Raw genomic sequence first — 21210 nt, 5'->3', positions numbered from 1 at the left:
CCCAATTTTTTAAATAAGTGTTTTGTGTCTTCTTTCCCAGGAACGTCAGACTACTTTCTCTGTAGATGCTGGCTCTTACCATGCTGTAAGTCATGCTGGGTCACTTATATTGGGTATCATCTGGAAATTCAACTTTCTTCCTTTAGAAGAAGAAGAAGGAGGAGGAGGAGGAGGAGGAGGAGGAGGAGGAAGAGGAGAAAAAGGGGAAGAAGAAGAAGAAGAAGAAGAAGAAGAAGAAGAAGAAGAAGAAGAAGGAGGAGGAGGGGGAGAATTTATCTTTCTCAGCCTCTTAGCTGTAGATTCCTCTTTGCATATCCAAGGACTACAGTGCTCTATTACATAAAATATTAATCAAGCTGAGACTCAACTTTTTGTAGTAGAAACTAGTAGAGGCTTTGCAATTGAAGTCCTTCTAATTTTGCATTTCCACAATACTCTGGAAAGATAAATGCATTTTATACATCTTTTGAATCATGTCTCTTCTCCTTAGAAAATAATTAACTTTATATAACACTTTACCACTTAAATACAATTGTATTTCTCACTAGAATGTGAGCTCCCTGAAGGCAAAATCTGCCATATTAATCTTGATTTCTCTAGTACTCAGCGCATTGGTGATCAATAAATACTTGTTGAATGGATGAAAACATAATTGAGCAATAAAATTAAAAATTTAAGTATATAAGGCATTTAAATTGACCAAATATCATAGGTATTTGCACAATACTATCCAAATATTCCCTCCACTTATTATTCTCCATGTAATATTTCCAAATTTAGACGATTTTTCTTTAATATTATTTGATTTGAGTTGTTTTTTTTTAAAACCCCTTAAGGATAATTGCTCTTATAAAAAATGTGACACGTGGATTTTGTTTGCTACATTCCAGAAAGAGAAGCTACCAGAGGGTAATTTTTTTTACACTTATTAGTCTGTGTTGAAAACAATAGCAAATTCATGGCCTTCCTAGGTATTAAACTAGGATTGTATTCCTATCCATAAAGTTACATCATAGAAAGTAATTTCAGAAGATGGGACTAATGTCTGGTTTGGTCTTACAGGAAAGCTAAGCAATCCTCTGAAAATGGATCTGAACCAGTGTAAACTGGTGTAGTGGAAGCCATGCCGGGTTCTGTTTCTTTGTGCTTTAATGCAAAGTGGTTGACTTAAGCTTTCATTGCAAAGGCATCTCATTTCAAAGAAGCCTATCTTGAATAAACACAGTGCCAGCCACACAGGTAGATAAAGGACCAGGCCACCTCCCCCTACTGAGGCTCCTTTGTTTCGAAGATCTTAGCTGATTTTGGTAACTGAGCATTTGGGCAACTTGTTTTTTCTCTTTCAGTGTGTTAAATTCCTGCTTTAATGTGTTAAAGTCACCAATAAAGAATGAGCCTGTGAAACTCTAAGCCCCTATCCTGGATCCCAATAAAAGCAGAACCTTAAGTCCTGTGTGCTTTCTCTCTTTCTCTCCCTCTACCCCTGACCTCCCTTTGCGATCCCAGCTGTGTTATGCGATTCCCAAGTCTTGTAAGTAATGAACCTTTATTTTTTAACCATTTCCTGCTGGTTATTGCTGAAGGGTCTTTTGTAGTCATAGTGAGAATCACAAAGGCTGGTCTAAACACAACAATGGTTACTGACAGGCTGAGACCAGCATAACACAATTGTGGTTTTCCAGGTCTCTTCAGGCTGTGTACTGAAAATGGGTAATTTGTAATTCTAATGTTCAAAATTTCACTGGCTCTTGACTTCTCCTATGGAGTATAGTAACTTAGCCCCCAATAAATTCCTCCTCTGTCTTCTGGGAACCTACGGATTACTCTCATGTGTGTTCATAGTCCTCCCAGGTCCTTCAGGTCTGATCCTTCATTGATATCTGATCCTTATGAAGCCGCTTTGTGATGTACCTTTCAACCCTACACTGATGCTGGTACTATTGTGAGAAAATCTATGTACTCTGTAAGATGTTCCCATAATGACAAAACCTCAAGCTGCCACAGTACATAGACTTCCTTGGATCTTCATTCTGATGTAGTCATATCATGATCCAAGCAGATTTGGAAAGGGGAAGTGGGTGATAGTCATCCAAAATGGCACTAATTGTGCCATACTGTCTCAGAGAGACTCTCATGAGATCACCTTCTTCATTATCTTCTTTTCTTTCTAAAGGCATAATCAGCATATCTGAACTCAGGTCAGACATTATGCTGTCTTTCCTCTAAGTGGTCTTGCAAAGTCACCCACACAATCAACTTGCCAACTATTGGTAATGAAAGACAATGTCTTCCCCATCAGTAGCTGTTATGAAACACAATTTTTGGTATTTCTGCCTAGCAGTTCATTGCATATTCTAACATTTATGTGAATCTTCATTAAGTTTAAGAAAGAAAGTCAGGACGCCTGGGTGGCTCAGTCAGCTAAGCGTCCGACTTGAGCTCAGGTCATCATCTCATGGCTCATGGGTTCGAGCCCCGCATCGAGATCTGAGCTGACACCTCAGAGCATGGAGCCTGATTCGGATTCTGTGTCTCCCTCTCTCTCTGCTCCTCCTATGTTCTCGCTGTGTCTTTCTCTGTCTCTCAAAAATGAATAAACGTTAAAAAAAGAAAATTTAACGTAAGAAAGAATAGCCAATGTGTATTGCACCTATTTGCATTTCCTTTTAAACTTTTTTCTCTCTTTCTCTGTCCTGCTTTCTGCTCCAGGCAGCTGAGCCATATGAGCTGCATCAGTGGCTTCCCTCACTCTGACTTTCAGTTGACTTTAGCCAAAGGGAGCCTGGTCAGGTGATTTGAAGAAGAAAGCAGAGTGAGGTTGGAATATTTCTTCCTCTGTCTTCCTTCTGATAGGTCACCTCAGCTGATCTGTGTCCTTCAACCAAAGGTTATGGCATCATTCAAAATGGCCTTCTTCTTTTGACTCTCTCCTTCTGGATTCAGATATGGGATTCCTCCTTCATTCCTTTAGCCTAAGGATGTCAGTAGCCCTGATGCTACTACCCTGGATTAATGTGGTGAATTTTGTGGTTTCCTCTACTCACACACATTTTGTAAGTAGACTATCTCTAGACCATTCTTTTGGCATATGTCATCTGTTTTCTGCTGGGACCCAGATACAGAGTAATTCATGTCACAAAAGGTCCTAGGAAATAAATTTCACAGTGGGATTTGAGTATTAGATTGCCCACATATTTGAGGAACAGGGGATGTGCTCCTTACAAGGGAGGAGGAATGGAACTTGGGTGATGTATGGCAGCTAGTACCATCATGATCATGAATATTTTCATTGATGGTAGCACAGGATGAAGTGGGGCTGGAGGGAAATCAGGTAACTTTGGCATTTTGTTGTTATGACAACAGTAAAGACTTGAAATATTGGAGACATCTGGCTTCTTTCTATGGCCCCTGATAACAAACACAGGAGACACGAGAAATTAAAACCTATGAGTATGCAATTAGGAATATGCATAGAGAATCAAAAGGCCTCTTTCAAGTTTTAAATGAGTCCCTCTTGTCCTATAGTAGCAGGGAATTTATGGCTTGAGGAAACTTAATAAACAATTAGGTGCTCTCCCAATTAGATATAGATGCTATATTAAGTGGTAAATATGCAAGTATATATTACAGTCCAGTGTAAGAGACTATATTGTCTCTAATATAATGGTGCTGGTAGGCAAGGAGTGAACTCTGGTGCATTGAATAAACACATTTGTACAGACTCCACATGAGGTTGGGAGCCTATAAATTTTGAATTCCTCAGAATTTCTGTGTAAACAGAAGCAGAAGCAAACCTTTTAACTCTGCAAGGGAGCCATCTCCTATGTGGGGGGGGAAAAAAAGCACACAAAAGTTAGCGTGTGTGCATGGAACGGTTGATTCCCAGGATGAAACCAATTCTCTCTCACTCCAACATCTTTCATTGTCTCCAGGCCAATAATAACATATATGCCCAATAATATTTATCCCATTATATCCTCAAGAGAGGTACAGGGACTGCTCTGGGTATGACTCTGTGGCAGAAGTTGACATTGCTGCATTTATTGATGACACAAGTTAATTGGACCTGATAAGTGAGAAGTAGTAAGCCATGCAGAGCCATAGTAAATACATATATTTATCTCCTGCAGAGTGCAGGAGATAAACCCCTCAGAAGGTAGAAGTTTTCAAGCATCCAGTAATCTGAGGCTAGTCATGTTTTTATCACTCATCACAAAGAAAGAAACAAGGCTTGGTAGACTTGTCTGGATTTTGCAGGCAACGTGTACCACATTTGGGCATACTGCTCTGACACATTTACTAGTATTAAGCTATAAGGGTGCCAATTGGACTGAAAGAAATAAACTACAATGGCAGTTTCAGTCTGCAGTGCAAGTTGACATTTAAGTCTTAAGACCCAGTAGACACAGTGGTATTTGAAGTGTCTGGGGCGGACAGAGATGTTGATACAGAGAATATGGCAAGTTCCAGTAAGGGAATCTCAGCACAGATGCCTAACATTTGAAGTAAGACCTTACTCCCCTCTGCTGGCATTTCTTTTCCATCTTACAAGTAGCTTCTGACTTGCCACTAGGCCCTGGTACATACTAAGCTTCTGTCCAGAGGATACCACATGATTTTACAACTTGATCTCCCCATACAGGAGAAAAGACATCATCTGACCATTGTATCACAGAATTATACGTGCACAGCAGCACAGTATTGCAAAATAGAAATGGTACATACTGGACTGGAGGGGAAAGGCGCTATGCAATGGAGTAGATGAGGAGGTCACTACTCACTATAGTTCCTCTTAGTATTCTCTTGTCCAGTAATCAGACAAAAGAAAACTGTAGGAACCCCCGCACCCCTCCCCCCAAAAAAGACAAGAACATCAAGGACTCAGACCCCACAGGAATGAAGATTTGGATCACACACAACAAGTAAAAAATTCTGTCTTGCTGAAGTGCTGACTGAAGTAACAGGGATTTGGAAGGAGTGTTTGGAAAAAGTGGCTGTGATTACCTATTTATGTCTCATAACCAACTACTGGTTTAGAAGTGGTTGTAGCTATGTTTTATGCTATTTGTTTCTTTTTTTCTCTCTTTTGTCCCCTCTTACATTATGTAAAAAGCACAAGTGGAGGCCTGCTGTATACTTTTGGCTAGCAGCTTGCCCTTCTAATTTCTGCTGTCACCCACTGAGTGAGAGTCAGGTGTATTTTTGAAAAATAAAACATTTTATAACAGTTGAATTTGATACTGTGATTAGGCAATTTGGTTAAGATACTTTGTAAATTCATGACATGTGGAAAGAGAATTGTTGAAAACCATATTGGATGTTCTGTAAGGAAACAGTAATGCAAGTAAGTGAAAAATTTTATTCTAGCTAAGAGTGAATAAGACTATCATAAAATATGAGAAAAATCATAAAAATATGAAAGGATTTAGTATTCAGATTTCTTCAAAAATATTCTTAAATTCTTATGCCATTTTAAAGAGACTAATATGAGAAACGATGTAGGAGAACCATGGTCAAGGTAATGGCCTGGTCTCACTTCAAATGATGGAAAATGATTGTACATTTATCAGCATTAAGTGAAAGCAGGATTTTAAAGGTATGCATGCGTCTTGTCTTCCTTGATTTTTTTGTTTTAAATGTCTTTTCCAAGAAACAGTGACTATCATATAAAACACCACAGGCTGATAACGTTAATGTCTCAAAGTTAAACTTCAGATGACATCTCTTCCATGAGTATCAGAATCAGTGGCAAGTGCTAACACAACAGCTTGAGTGGATGTGTCCCACAGACCCTTTAACCCAATATGCCCAAAAGTGAACACATCACTCGCCTACATATCTTCTTTCTAGTGTTCTCTATGCTTCATTCTTAGGTGAGACAGTAATGTCCTGGACGCTCGGCCCAGTACAGGAGATGGCTTTGTTTCTCCATATCCTCTACCTACATGACATTCCAGTTCGCCAACAATTTCTACTAAGTTCCCATCCTAAACATTTCATGAAACTAACCTTTTATTCCTATCCATACTACTATTCCTTTAACCCAGATTCTCATCATCCCCACCATGAAGACAGCCTCCTACTTGGTCTCTTTACATTCAATATGTTTCCCCATAAATACATTCTCCACACAGCCTCCAGAATGTTCTATCTAAAATGAACATCTCGAGGACTCCTCTTTCTACTTAAATTTTTCAAAATGGTTTCCTTTTCCTAGGATAAACTACCTATTTCTTACCACGAACTAACTTATTTCTGTACCTCTTGACTTATACTTCCCACTCTAGAAACACTGCATTGTTTGGAATTCCTGGACCACGCACATGCTTTTACTGATGTCATTGCTTTTAAATGAAGTATTCTTGAATTCAACCAAAATGATGAAAAGGAAGTCTCTGAATTCCCCTCATCCATGAGCATACTGAACATACAGCTACCCATGAAGCAATTATCTTTAACACAAGTTCAGAAACTGGGCAACTCCTAAACCTCTAGTGAATGAGGAAAATACCCCCATCAAAAAGGACAAGAGAGGCTGAGACACACTCTTGCCATAAACCCCATCCCCCCATCACAGTGCCATATGATTAGAGGAAACTCCCAACTCCTCATTTCTCTCTGCAAAATGAAGGATTCAGAACTCATACTTAGTTGCCCTAACTGTTAAGATTCCCACTTGAGGGAGGGGCCTCCAAAACATCTAATTGTGAAAGCAATTAGGCTTGAAACAGGGAGACTCAAAACTATAGTAAAAAAAGAAAAAAGAAAAAAAACGTTGATAAGGGGTGATAAGGGCCTGTGAGAAATGACTGCAGCTATCCCCCTCAGAGTTCTGCATGGAGGGAGCAGGCAAAAATGAAATCAGTCCATCTGGGTATGTTAAAAGCTTTTTTCTGTAGGTCAGCATTTTAATTTAGCACAAGTCTAGGGTCTGGCTAAGATCCTCCCTGAAGACTGGGGAAGCTAGCAGACCCTTCCATTGCCTTCTTGCTCTAGACCACTCCAAGTCACCAGTATCATCCTAGAAAGAGCTTGGACACATACCTGGTGTCCCAAGCTTTTGTGACTGTTGACTGAGAGGAAGGACCGTGGATCACTTGGCTTTGAGAACCACCAGGGCTTGAATTTACAAGTCCCACAGAACTGTAGCAAAGAAAGAAGCAGCAGTTCTTAATGGGTGCCGAAGCACTCTCCCTACCCCCATGGCTATATGCCTGGGTCTAACACAGAAAGAGTGGGTAAAAATGCCCATCACCCAGTTTCTCCCAGGAAGGGGCTTGACTACATACTTTCCTAGCTGTTGCCTGGGGACCCAGCTTCCAATAAGCTTGCATCTGGGTGCAAAACCAGATCCTCCCCTTTGGGACAATGATTGGTTGGACATACTCCCAACTACTGTAACCACTAGGAATGAAGCAGGTGGTTTGGACAATCACAAAGATTTGAGAAATGACCAGAAGCTTGGGCCAAGATGATTGACAAGGTTCATCTTCTACACAAGGCCACCACTCCCTCAAGGCTGAGAAACGTGGCTGTTTGATTTAATATGCAGAAACCAACACTGACAGAAAAAAAAAAAAAAAAAGAATAAACAGAGACATGCCTACCAAACAAAAGGACAAGATAAATCTCCAGGAACAGAAGTTAGTGAAAGGGGGGCAAAGGATTTGCCCGATATGGAATTCAAAATAGTGGTCATTAAGATTGAATTATGAAGAAATAGAAAATATGGACAGATCTATTACCACTAAAGAGATTGAATCAGTAATGAAAAACCTTCCAACAATGAAAAGTTTAAGACCAGATGAATTTTTCTAATGAATTCTACCAAACATTTAAAGAACAGTTAATACCAAGCTTCCTCAAATTCTTCCAAAAACAAAACAAAAAACAAAACAAAACAAAACAAAAAACCCCAAAAAACAGAAGAAAAGAGAACACTTTCAAACTCATTTTACAAAGGTACAATTATCTTGACACCAAAGCCAGACAAAGACACTACAAGAAAGAAACAGGCCAATATCCCTGTTGAACATAGATGCAAACATTCTCAACAAAATATTAGCAAAGTAACTTCAAAAGTACATTAAAAGAGTCATACATCATAATCAAGTATGATTTATTCTAGGGATGCAAGGATGGTTCAACACCTGCAAATCAATCAATGTGATACACTGCATTGACAAAATGAAGAATGAAAATCATATAAACATAAAGGATATGAAGTTGACATTAAAAAAAGACACATAGAACAGAATAGAGAAGCCAGAAATAAAACCATGTATACATGGTTAATAAATTTTTGACAAAGTACTTGAGAACATACAATGGGGAATGAATAGTTTCTGCAATAAATGGTGTTGGGAAAACCAGATTGCTGCATGCAAAAGAATGAAAGTAGATCCCAATATTACACCACACACAAAAAATGAACTCAAAATGGATTAAAGATGTGAACATAAAACCTGAAAACATAAATCTCCTAGAAGAAAATAGAGCATAAGATCCTTGGCATTGGTCTCGGTGACGATTTTTTTTTTTTTTTTTTTTTTTGGATTTGACACCAAATGCAAGAATAAATAAATAGGCCTACATCAAACTGAAAAGCTTCTGTACAGCAAAGGGAACCATCAACAAAATGAAAAGGCAACCTATGGAATGGGAGAAGGTATTTGCAAATCATAGATTAGATAAGAGGTTAATACCTAAAGCATATAAGGAACTTACCCATCACAACAGCAAAAACCAAAAATAGGATTAAAAAATGAGCACAGGACCTGAATAAATATTTTTTCTAAAGAAGACTTACAAATGGCCAACTGGTATGTGAGTGCTCAGTATCACTTATCATCAAGGAAATGCAAATCAAAACCGTGATGGGATTTCTCTTTTCACCTTTTGTTATGACTAGTATTAAAAAGACAACAGCCAACAAATGCTGGCAAGGATGTGGAGAAAAAGAACCATTGTATACTGTTGGTGGCAAGGTAAACCAGTATAGCCCACTATGGAAAACAGTATGAAGGTTCCTCAAGAAATTAAAAATAGAACTACCATATTATCTGGCAACCCCACTTTTGGGTATATATCCAAAAAGAAAGGAAACCATTGTCTCAAAGAGATATCAGTGCTTCCATGTTCATTGCAGCATTATTCACACTAGCCAAGGTATAGAAACAATCTAAGTGTGTGTCATTGCATGAATGGATCAAAAAAGGTGGTATATGTGAGATATATATATATATATATATATATATATATATATATATATATATTATACTATTATTAAATCTTGATATGGAAGGTATTATGCTAATTGAAATAAGCCAGATAGAGAAAGACAAATGCTGGGTGGTATCACCTATATGTGGAATCTTAAAAAAAAGAAAAGAAAAAAAAAGAAAAAAAGGTGAACTCATAGAAACAGAATAGACAAGTGGTTGCCCAGGGCTGGAGGGTAGGGGAAATAGAGGGAGGTTGATAAAGGGATACAATTTTCAATTTTAAAATAAATAAGGTCTGAGGTTTTAATGTATAAGATGAGGATCATAGTTGTTAACACTGTACTGTGTAATTGAAATGTGCTAGGAGAGTGCAACTTAAATGTTCTCAAGACAAATAAACAAAAAAATAAAAATAAAAATGGGTGGCTCAGTGGGTTAAGCGTCTGACTTTGGCTTAGGTCATGATCTTGTAGTTTGTGAGTTTGAGCCCCATGTCGGGCAGCTCAGTGCCTGGAGCCTGCTTCTGATTCTGTGTCTCCTCTTCTCTCTGACCCTCCCATATTCATGCGCTGTCTCTTTCTGTTTCTCAATAATAAATAAATGATAAAAAATTACAAAATAAATGAATAAAAATATGTGAGGTGATTGATATATTAACCTGATGGGGTAATCCTTTAATTTATGTATACATATATCAAGTGATCACATTTGTATACTTTAAACACCTTACTATTTTGTCAATTATAACTCAATAAAGCTGAAATTAAAATTAAAAAAAAGTGTTCTCCTCACTACTTCCCCACCATTCACCTACTGGACTCTCTAACCTCTATTGGACTCAATTCAGGTGTCAGCCACTGGGGACTGGTCTTCTCTCTGAGCTCCAGGAAAAAATGTGCATAATAGATTTTTCTTTGCCTCACCATATTATCTTAAACGTATGCCTCCTTATTTTATCTTTGATTGCCCTTCTTACATAGCCTTAATTATTGGCTTACTTGAATGAAGTCTGGGAACTTCTTGAAAAAAAGTTTCTGTTGGGTCATCTTTTTATCCACTGTGTCAACCACATTATTTGGAACATAGTAGTTCCTTATAGTTTGTGGAATTAATGAATGAATTGAAATACTGTTTTCCAATAAATATTCTTGGTACAGGATTGTTGTCTATTGGGGTAAAATTCATTAAAATCCATATAATCAAATCTCATGAACACCCCAAAATGAAAACTACTTCTTTTCATTTTTGGACATTCTAAATTCATCAAAATTGAAAGGTACAAAAGCCTAACTTGTGTACCTTTACATATACGTTTTGGATTGTGTAATTGATCTTATTGAATCAGTGATTTATAATTTGGTGCATAAAAGAAAAGAATGTGGTCTTAATCTGGTATAACTATTAATATTAATGTTATTCTTTATCTTAATTAGAGAACTGAAACTTCTTTTTTTTTAAGTTTATTTATTTTGAGAGAGAGAGAGACAGAGTGTGCATGAAAGGAGTAGGGGAAGAGAGAGAGGGAGAGTGAGAATCTCAAGCGGGCTCTGCGTTGACTTTGGGCTCCATCTCATGAATCGTGAGATCATTACCCGAGCAAAAATCAAGAGTCGGAAGCTTATCCAACTCAGCCACCCAGGCACTCCATGAACTGAAAGTTTTATTTATAGTTCTGAGTGATTAAAATCCTTATGCTTTTCTCTTCCATTTCTTTATTTGGTTTGTTGTAGCCAGTTATGTCTCATGTCTGGAACCTGGGTTCCTTATGCAGGAAGCAAACTTTGCTACCTTCTGATAAAACTAGCATGGGCCTTCTTTCCTTTCTATTGTTGAGTTGCATCCAAGCCTTTCAGATGGCCTAGATTTTGACAGTTCCAGAGAACCAATAGGAAGAAAGGTGATGATCTCCACTTTGGTGAGACTTTGCCAATAGGAAGTATGGGACTGACATTTATAATCCACTTTTGATAATGAAATCAGCTAAAATTTGCTCTACCAGTCATTCAAAAATTATCACACCCTTCCTCCACACACAATGACTTTCCTTTCTTTTAGGCAAAGCCTTTTATTATGGAATGCAAATTAAAACTGTGCAGAATGGGGGCGCCTGGGTGGCGCAGTCGGTTAAGCGTCCGACTTCAGCCAGGTCACGATCTCGCGGTCCGTGAGTTCGAGCCCCGCGTCGTGCTCTGGGCTGATGGCTCGGAGCCTGGAGCCTGTTTCCGATTCTGTGTCTCCCTCTCTCTCTGCCCCTCCCCCGTTCATGCTCTGTCTCTCTCTGTCCCAAAAATAAATAAACGTTGAAAAAAAAAATAAAAAAAAAAAACAAAAAAAAAACTGTGCAGAATGGGTAGTATATATAATATCCTTCAGCATTTTAAAGCAGATTTAAAAAGGAAAACTATTGTTTCCCATGTTGAAACAAAGAGTAAGTGAAATGGAAATTGAAATTTTACATCTCATTTCTACCCTTAATTCTAAAAATTACATTCAAACATATGCAAAAGGAACAACAATAACAGCCAACCGAGCAAACACACAAATGATAGGGTAGGTAGCATTTTTATTTCTTCCATGTTTTAACGCAACTTACCCTTGTTTCAGAAACAATACTTATGTTCTAGATAATTACCAAAGTTGAACAGCAGAGGGCAGAAAATAGCAAATTCTGTTTCTTTGAGTATGGTATTCAACTATAGATCTCGCAGTTTTGAAATTTTAAAAATTGATTTTATTACTGATAAATTTGAGTTATGTTTTTGAAGGGAGAAGTTTCTAAGTATTCAAAATAAATTCTAATATTTTTCATGCATTTTTATAACTATATACTTCAGTCAATTTAAATTTATTACATTTATATTGACAGTATTCTATGCTTGAAGAATATAAGCTGTATAAATATTATAGTGAATTAGAAAAAGCTCCATGAATGATAATATTAATACAATGATGCTAACATTGCAGGAAATGTATTCAGCTATGTTGTGAAATGTACATACATAACAGCTTTGTGAAAGACACATTAATAGAATAGCAGCTGAATTATAAGTAATGTCTACTAACTTTGTATTTCTATATTATATATGAATTATAATTTGTTATTAAACTGTAATATTTAACCCAAATTCTTACATTATTTACTAGGGAAAATTATCTATGATTCAGCAAATTCTTTATATCATTCGCTTTTACAGTAATTCAGTAATTTTGAGTTCATCTTTGCCTATGAATTTGAAACAGATTAGGATGAAAATAGTTTTTGAAACATTTTTGAGAGAAATAAACAATTTACATTGATCTATACTTTAAACATCACAGTTTCTCCACATTTAAGCTCCTTTCCCTCTCTGTTTTCATTCCAAATTACTTTTATGAAATTGAAGTTCTTCTTGTGGAAAAAATGGAATGGAGGAAAAAAAAAAGAAAATAGCTGGAAAGGTATTTTTTATTTTGCTCTGAGATATTATTTATTCATTTATATATCTTTTATATATATCATATATTTCAAATAGGGAATAATTTCAAATCATTTTTTGTGCCTTACCTCAAAACTAGGGATTGAATAGATAAGACTAATTTAAATAGTCTTTGTATTGTAAATTTGGATATATTTTTATTTATATCTGTTTTACTATTTTTATTCTTATTTAATTTTTAAAAAGCTAAATGCATTTTAATTCACAGGGCCTATTTTACATACAGCGAATTGTTTATTAACAGACTAAAATAAATTCTTGGTGATCAAATAGGGAGGTATTTTTAGCCTAGCAATAAGCTTAGTAATAGATTATGGATATTTTGCTTCCTGGCTTAGGAATAAATATCTAAAATCAAAAGCAGGGAAAGACCATAACTTGGTATCACAGAATTATAGGATTTGAGAGCCGCAGAGGCCACTTTGACCATCTTTCTCATTTCTAAAATGGGGAAATCAAGGCCTGGAATGATAAGGTAACAGTCAACAAAGGAGGCTGTAGGAATGATATTAATGTGGCAATTGCACAGGAAGGCAGCATGATAGACCAACTCTCCTGGCATTCTGAAATATCACCAAGTTATTCCTTTAGTATTGTGAGTTCCAATCACCTGTTTCCTGGAAATAGTCCCTTGTACTCAGCCCTCCTTTATTTCTTTGTTTGAACCAAAATAGCTGTAAAACTTAAGAATTTCTGAGGCAGCAGAAGGAGTTGCCAGAGCAGGTTCCCAGGCAATTGCTTGGCACTTGTGAAGTGCATAAATTCCACAGGGGGAAGTCTAGTCTTCCATACTCTCTATCAGCTCTCTTTTCACAAACTTTTAATCCCTAACCTCATCTTTCTTTCTCAGTGATCTTGAGCTCCGTGTGTTTGAAGTGATGAAAGCTTAGCTTACTTTCTTTGAGCAGTGATTTCTCAAAACTCAGGGCCATAACACTGTGGAGTATCTGGTTTCTCACCATGTCCCTGGGGAAGATTCTGCAGCTCAGTGGACTTTTTAGATTTATTTCATCTTCTAATTTCTTTCTCCTATGAGCCTTTCCTTGAAACGGAGTCTTTTGCTTTCAGTAGAGAAAGGGCTTCTTCTAAAGAGCCAAGTCTACATGTCTTTACTGTGGGAGGGAATCTGCAGTGAAGTCTGCAAGACCTGCACTCATTTGGCTCTGCAAGTTGGCATGATGACCAAGTGGAATACACTCTAAAGATGAGATATCCATGCAAAGTATCTCAAAAATTCAATCTTGATTTCCTCTTAAGAGACTTTAGCCTTTAAAGATAGAATTTTGTTTTTCTTTTCCTCTGGGTGCTGGCTATCTCACATTTGGCAAAACTTCCCAATTTTTGAACACTTCTTCGACGGGTGTTCTGTCTTCTTGTTTGCTTTTTGGCTGGGTCAGGTAAGGTGTACGAGAGCGTTTCTATATTGCTAGGTGAGTTTTCACAGGCTACAGAAAATGAAAATAAAAACGACTTTAAATGCAAAACAGCAGGGCCTGGTGAGAGGACGCTTCACCGGCAACAATTAGCAATTCGGCTTCTGCACAGCAGCCGGAAATCAGCTTTGCTGCGTTTGGTCCAGGCTGGAGCATCTCAGCGGCAGCTGCAGCGGCGGCACAAAGGTAGCACGAGGCTAGGAGCGGGGCGCTGTCCTCGGTGCTGAAAGGCGGAAGCGCTCGATGGGCGCGACAGCTCGCGAGACCCGAGGTCTAGCCCAGGGATCGTGGCGGCCCGGCTCTGAGCCGCGCTTTCTCAGCTCGGCGCACGCGACGCTGCCAGGGCAGTGCGGGGTGCGGGGTGCGGGGGAGGGGTGGGACGCGCGCGCCAGCCGCCTGCCGCGAGTCGCGCACGCGCGCCCGGGGCTGCCTGCTCCTCTGTGACTTGCGTGTGTGTGTGTGTGTGTGTGTGTGTGTGTGTGTGTATATGTGTGTCTGTGTGTGTGTGTGTGTGCGCGCGCGCGCGCGCGTGTGTGAGACAGAGGGGAGAGGGAGAAGAGAGCGCGAGAGAGGGTGAGTGTGTGTGAGTGCATGGGAGGGTGCTGAATATTCTAAGGCACTGGAACCACAGCGGCAGCTCCGCTGAAAACTGCATCCAGCCAGTCCTCCGGACTTCGGAAGCAGGGACAGGGAGCAGGGCATCAGCAGCCACCAGCAGGACCTGGGAAATAGGAATCCTTCTGCCTCCACTTCACGTTTTTTAGCAGCTTGGTGCTAAATTGCTGTCTCAAAATGCAGAGGATCTAATTTGCTGAGGAAAACCGCCAAAGAAGGAAGAGGAGGAAAAGGAAAAAAAAAAGGGGGGTATTTTGTGGATGCTCTACTTTTCTTGGAAATGCAAAAGATTATGCATATATCTGCCCTCCTTTCTCCTGTTTTATGGGGACTGATTTTTGGTGTCTCTTCTAACAGCATACAGATAGGTAGGTACCCTTTGTGCTCTGCTTTTGAATTGTGCATAATTTGGTGGTAATCTTTGTTCACAGTGGACAAATTAATTCATGTCATGTAGACTTATGTCATACCTTGACTGCATTCCAGATTTAAACTGCCTAGAATATACATATTTTTCTTAGCATGTATATTGGCTTTGGTGCAAAAGAGGAAAAGGTGTTCTCATTTCTGATCTCCAAATTTTATTAATTCTGCCTTAAACAACATTTTCCTGTTTGTTCAGATTCTCTAGAGGGTCTGAATGCAAACCTTGTGATTATCAGGAAAGGCTAATGTTTCTGGCCACCTACCTTGCCCTCAGACTCTCATCTGTGCCTTGACCCTTTAACTACCATTTGGACGATCAGCTCCCCGCTGCCCGAGTCCGTTGATGTGTTTATCCGGCCTATTAGCTGAATAAGAGACTCCTGGGCTGTTGGGCGCTAGCGGGCTCCCCTCCTTTCCTTCTCTGGCACTGACACTGTTCTTCTGCTTGGTGTTTGTTCTTTGCAGGGGGGCTATTTCCCAGGGGCGCCGATCAGGAATACAGTGCATTTCGGGTAGGGATGGTTCAGTTTTCCACTTCGGAGTTCAGACTGACTCCCCACATCGACAATTTGGAGGTAGCAAACAGCTTCGCAGTCACCAATGCTTGTAAGTAATGAATATTCATGTCTTTTGGATGCCGCACGCGGAGCGCCCGCGAGTGTGAATGTGGCGTGTGTGTTTCAGTGTGTCAGTGTGTGGGTGTGAGTGACTGCACACGCGCGTGCGTGTGACGGCGTAGGGAGAAAGTGGCTGCAATCTCGGGGACCCCCGCTGGCGGTGTGTGTGTGGGGGGGGGGGGGGGGGCTGAAGAGGGACCGAAAGGCATTGAAAAGTGTGCGCACTAGGGAGGTGGAGTGGTGATTGGAGCTGGAGGGAGCTCCCTTAGGTTCGGGGGGTTCTAGTCTTGGGTGTTTCAAGAGAAGCCCTCCCTGTCCCTCCGCCTCCCCCCGCCCCCCACCTTGCGCGCCTGGTGGTACCCTGACCACAGAGAACACGCTGTTTCCCTGGGCGCGCTGTCGGGCTGCTGGATAGATCCCACGGGGACTGCTGAGCCCCGACGCCTGCCCCGGCAGCTGCGCTCCTCTCCTGGCCCTGGATTTAAATCCACAGGCCCAGGACGGATTCATCGTCTGGACCCCTGGAGCCCCATATTACCCACCTCGACGGGACAAGTTGTTAAAATGGTTCTGGAGTTGGGTTCGGGGCTGTTACGTAACGCCCACCCGAGGGGCGCGGCGAGGCTCGGCTAGGAGCGGAGGCTGACGCAGGCCCGGGGCCCGGCCGGGTCGGGTAGGGGTGGAGGGGGAGCGCTGTCAATTTCTCGTTGCTCTGTTCAGCTTGAGCTTAAGTTGAAGGGGGCGATTCTGCCGTGGGCGCCGCGGTCAGCTCGCCGGCCGGGTGCGCTTTGTTCTTAGGTAGCGGGGCTCCAGCAAAGGCAGCAAGAGCTGAAGGACCTGAAAGCAGTTGGAGCCGGCCGAGTTTGGAAATCTGAAGGAGAAGTGGCTGATCAGCCATTTTAGTCTTTGCAGTTATCCATATTAGCCCTAGCACTCCGCGCGGGGTTCCGGGACACGCGATGAAGCTCTGCCAAGGCTTCGGACAGAGTGATAGAACCCAAGCAATTACGTCTCTAAAAGGTTCAGTGGAAGGGTTCGCGGGCTTCTGTCCTGGCGCTCCCACCCCTGCGACGGCGTGGGCAGTGCAGCCTCCGCCACTGTACCTTCCTGCCCCCTTCCCAGCAGCTGCCATCATTTCCTGCCAACCGGCTTGGGAGAGTCTTTCCTGCCTTAATGTTCTCGGTTTTTATTTCATAGTTAACAGTTTGGAGGGGTGGGTTGCAGATGGCCCACCTTCCACTTTGGCGACAGTGTAAAGGAGCTAGCGGAAAATTACCCCAGAAAAAGCCCAACTGCAGCGTTCCCACATTAGACAAACTGGTTGCCATCTCAATTCCCCATACTGAGCATTAATCATAGAGTCGATGGGTTAGCTTGATTATGGTATATCAGGAACATCATCAACTCATTTTGAAACTACCATCATGCGGATGAAGGAATGGAACAGTTTTCCTTTACTGGTAGAACAGGGGCATTATTGTGGTTATGTTAGTTGTCTACAATCCAATTGTTTATAAACAACCTATTTAAGAAGTTTTCAGAGCCATATATATATGGCTATATATATATATATATATATATATATATATATACATACCAAGTGAGAAAAGAAACTAAAGGTGGGGGTGAGGGGTGAGGAAGAGAGAGAGAGGCTTAAAGTGGATTTGCAGCTTTAAAAAACTCAGTGGAAGAATATTAGGAATATTTGGAACAATTTTAGTACATATACAAATACAAAGAAACTGTTGTAGTTTAATTGTTGAAGGTTTTTATACTTGACCTATTGACCTACCGGATTTAGGTTATTTGTTTTGTATCAAGTTTCTATTTTTCTTTTCCTGAATTAAGAGTTTAACACGCGCCTGTGCTAAGTATCTAACTGTATGTAATTGTATACTAGTGTGAAAATGCTTTGAAAAGTAATGAAGTTAAGGACTATGATTATTGGAAGTATGTAGATTTTTAATACAGGGTGAAAGGAATTGACAGGTACACTTTGAAAAATGGTCAGTGTTTGAGAAGTTCACTCATTGGTGAAAATAGTGAGAGGGTCAGAGTAAGAAGATGACAGATATATCCACCAAACAAAATGAATATTCCTTGCTTCTAAGAGATATTGAATGACTGTTGGGTCTTTGTAAAGATTAAAGATTACTTTTGGTTTAGGTTATAACTAGTTTAGGTCCTCAGTCTCAATATTTTTGAATAGATTTATTTTTAATATAAATTGTATTGGAATAAGATATGCAGACAGAAAATGTGTATTAAATACATATATAACTCCATGAATTTCCACAGAATGAATACATCCATAGCACATGATTTTCATTGAAAACACACACATACACACACAAACAATTTGTTTGACCACACTTCTGAGAAACTGGGAAGATCAAATCATCATTTTGCACAGATTTTTTTTTCTCAGAAAATGAACCTGAAATAAAAATGCATGTCTCCAGATCCCCAAATTATTCATCTATGGATTATTATTCTAAGACACTAAAACAAATCATGGTGAAGAACTGAATGTCTTTTCAAGTTTGGCATGTACTACTCCCATGTTATAAGTAATCTTACTGATTGCTAAAGAGAACTAGTAAGGGACTGTTATACAAAGGAGACCCATTGGATAGAATTTTCTGGAGTTGACGTTGACTCATTGAGCAAATAACATTTTTGCGACTCACTTTCTTCATTCCCTTAGGAATTTCACAATCTAGAGATTGTAACAAGAAATGGAGCATTTGTGTCCTTCATTTCTTTTCGTTTTGCTAAGGGCAATAGAACATGTAAAATTAGTTTAACTCTTTTATGCTCATGTAAACTACAGTCGTGAAGTCAGCAGTCAAGAACTGAATGGAAATCTTGAATATCAAATTTGTCAAGATCCGTCTTGATCATTTAAATCCTGCTCCAGGTTTGTCTCCAATGCTTAGCCTTTGTTGGCTTGCCTTTTCTGTCAGGGGAGTCCATGATCCTTCACTATGAAGTGGAAGGCAACAGCAAATATGTTGATAGCTAAAACCAAAATGACTTTCTCTCATTTCCTCCAGAAATGTAAGGAATTCTACTTTTTAACTCCATTATTAAAATAGGTGTCATCAATCAATGTTCATACAGTAGCTTCTTGTTTTACCTACTTAAATTGTAAGATTCTCAGAGTTAAATTTCTATATTCAGAAAGTGGAGTTTTATAACTTCATAATATAAAAGAAATTCATTTACTCATTTAATTTTATTCCTGAGATGAAGGCACTTATTTGGAATGTGTAGGTTGACATTGATTTAAGGATCCAGCAAGATCCACCAACTGGGTTAAATTTATGCAAATGAAATGAAGTCATTATTTTGTGAGCTGGGTAAAAGGACTGTGCAGGGCACTGAACTCCCACATCTTCCTCTTTCACAGTCACAGTGAGATAAGGAAAGTACCTGTTTATTCCCATTTGTTGCCATCAGTACCTGAGGAAATAAAGACAGATTTCCAGTTCTTTCTTTTGCTCTGTCTCTCCCCCTCCTCCCACCCCCTTTTCTCCTTCTCTTTCTTCTTAGCTAGAAATAGTACTGAGAGTTTTTTTTTTCCTGAAAACTGTTAAAACCTAAACCTTTACTATCAGAAAATACAAACCATAAAACTGGAAAAAAAAAAAAAAAAAGACTAGCATCTGATGTGTTCAATAGTTCAGACTAGTGAGGGACCTCAATAATTCTTCCCTTTTTCCCTCCCTTCCTCCCTTCCTTCCCTCCCTCTTTCTTTCCTTTCCTTCTTTCCCTCTTTCTTTCTTTCCTCCCTCTCCACTCCCTTCCTTCCTTTTTTTCAATATATATTGAATTCCTTCTCGTTGTCGGGGAATAAATGAATATTTTTCTCATAGAAATTCATTTTTTCTTCTAACATTTTTCTCCTATGCTCTTGTAAATAGTTTTCAAAGTCTTGTAGACCTTGATGCCTTTAGTGTGCACAGGCCACTGTGGTCTTGTCTAAGAGCCTTAGTATGAGGATATGAAGATATTCTAATAGTCCTTACACAAAAGCAATGTATCACAGTAACTGAAAATTTTTGTAAAATAATAAATCTGATTTGGGCATATGTGTACACACCACTTATTTTATATAGTTTAACAAAACAGCAAATATTAGGAAAATACTAAATATTCTTACACTGTCAAAAAATTTAATAACCTAATACTGTGCTCATTCCTAAAATTTCTTTAAAGTAAAACGGTCTAAAGCAGCTATAAACATGAGAATTTGATCCCATAGGGCTTTAGAATGAAAACTTTTAAGGATTAAGTTTCCTCTTCAAAATCTTTCCTTTCTATTTCTTTTCATGAATGACTTTGACAAATTGCTATTAGTCTATTTTAAAATAATTTAACAATTTTATATTTCAATTTCATAAAATAAATTATAAAAATATGTAAAGAAATAACAGATAAAAATCTACTTTTTCTCTAAGCCAGCAGATGGGGATGTTGGAGAAAATATTGTTCTTTCATAAAACTGTTGCGCACACTAAATACCTTTTGAAACATTGTAAACAGATTTATTTAGAGAAATTGAAAAAAATCTATGAATGCATCCACTTTGAAAAACTTCACTTAAAATGCTGTTTGAAAAATAATTCACAATGCCCTTTAAAAACAATTGTCTTTGAGTTTGCATAGAGTATCTTAAATATCCTTGTAAAATTGACTGATAATAATAATAATAAATGATTACTAAAGGCATCCATGGACAACATTGACTGTGAATGCTCTTAAAAGAGAGAGAATTGTAAACGTGTATTTTTTTCAGCTTTTAAACCTTGATTCTGCAGATATCATTTTTGAGGTATATTTCTTATCATTGAATTTTAGTTGTGAATTATTAAAATTGTGTATCTGTGTTCATAAAATTAATTAATGTTTGCTAAATCTTTATTACAATTTGCTGGAATGTGATTGTATGTATGTATGTATGTATGTGTGTGTGTTTATGTATAGTTATAGATTATAAGTGGTTATAGATGGGCTGGGTTATCATGTCTTGCCATTTTTATTGAGGTAATTACTAAAACTGGAGTTATCAACATCTGCAAACATTTTGCAAAATTAGAATCAACTTGGATGCTATTAAGCAAAGATTAGAATTCATGGTGTGAAGAAAACTGGGACACATGTACCAGAACACAATACCTTACAACCTGGTGTTGTAAATATTGTTATAATCAATTGAAGGTTACAAAGAAAGACATAGGTCTTTATATGTAAGAATAATTAATTTGTCATTAGTTGTTTGTTTTTTGTAGTTAAACTTACATACTTTACTTATCACAAGAGAATTTCAAGAAAATGATACATTATACTGCACTATACTACACTATACAATCAAAGAAAGAATGGCATCAGTTGAAACATTCTATTTTGGGATTAG

At 38.8% G+C, this 21210-nt stretch overlaps 1 protein-coding gene across 5 annotated transcripts in view; it reads left to right on the top strand.

The window, feature by feature from the left end:
• Positions 1–14557: 14557 nt before the first annotated feature.
• The window catches only part of GRIA2 (glutamate ionotropic receptor AMPA type subunit 2), a 159183-nt gene continuing 152530 nt past the window's right edge, over positions 14558–21210 (top strand). The window contains exons 1-2 of one of the 5 annotated variants that reach the window (XM_045464672.1): positions 14558–15116; positions 15640–15780. In XM_045464672.1, the coding sequence (XP_045320628.1) occupies positions 15029–15116; positions 15640–15780 (229 nt within the window). In that variant the 5' untranslated portion in view covers positions 14558–15028. The remainder of the gene's footprint in view (positions 15117–15639; positions 15781–21210) is intronic. The other 4 variants (XM_045464669.1, XR_006709055.1, XM_045464660.1 and 1 more) reach the window with 4 other exon arrangements.

The sequence above is a fragment of the Leopardus geoffroyi genome, chromosome B1 (assembly GCF_018350155.1).
Source record: "Leopardus geoffroyi isolate Oge1 chromosome B1, O.geoffroyi_Oge1_pat1.0, whole genome shotgun sequence".
NCBI lineage: Eukaryota > Metazoa > Chordata > Mammalia > Carnivora > Felidae > Leopardus > Leopardus geoffroyi.
Note: the sequence above shows the minus strand (reverse complement) of the source record. Positions and strands in the feature narration are given on the sequence as shown.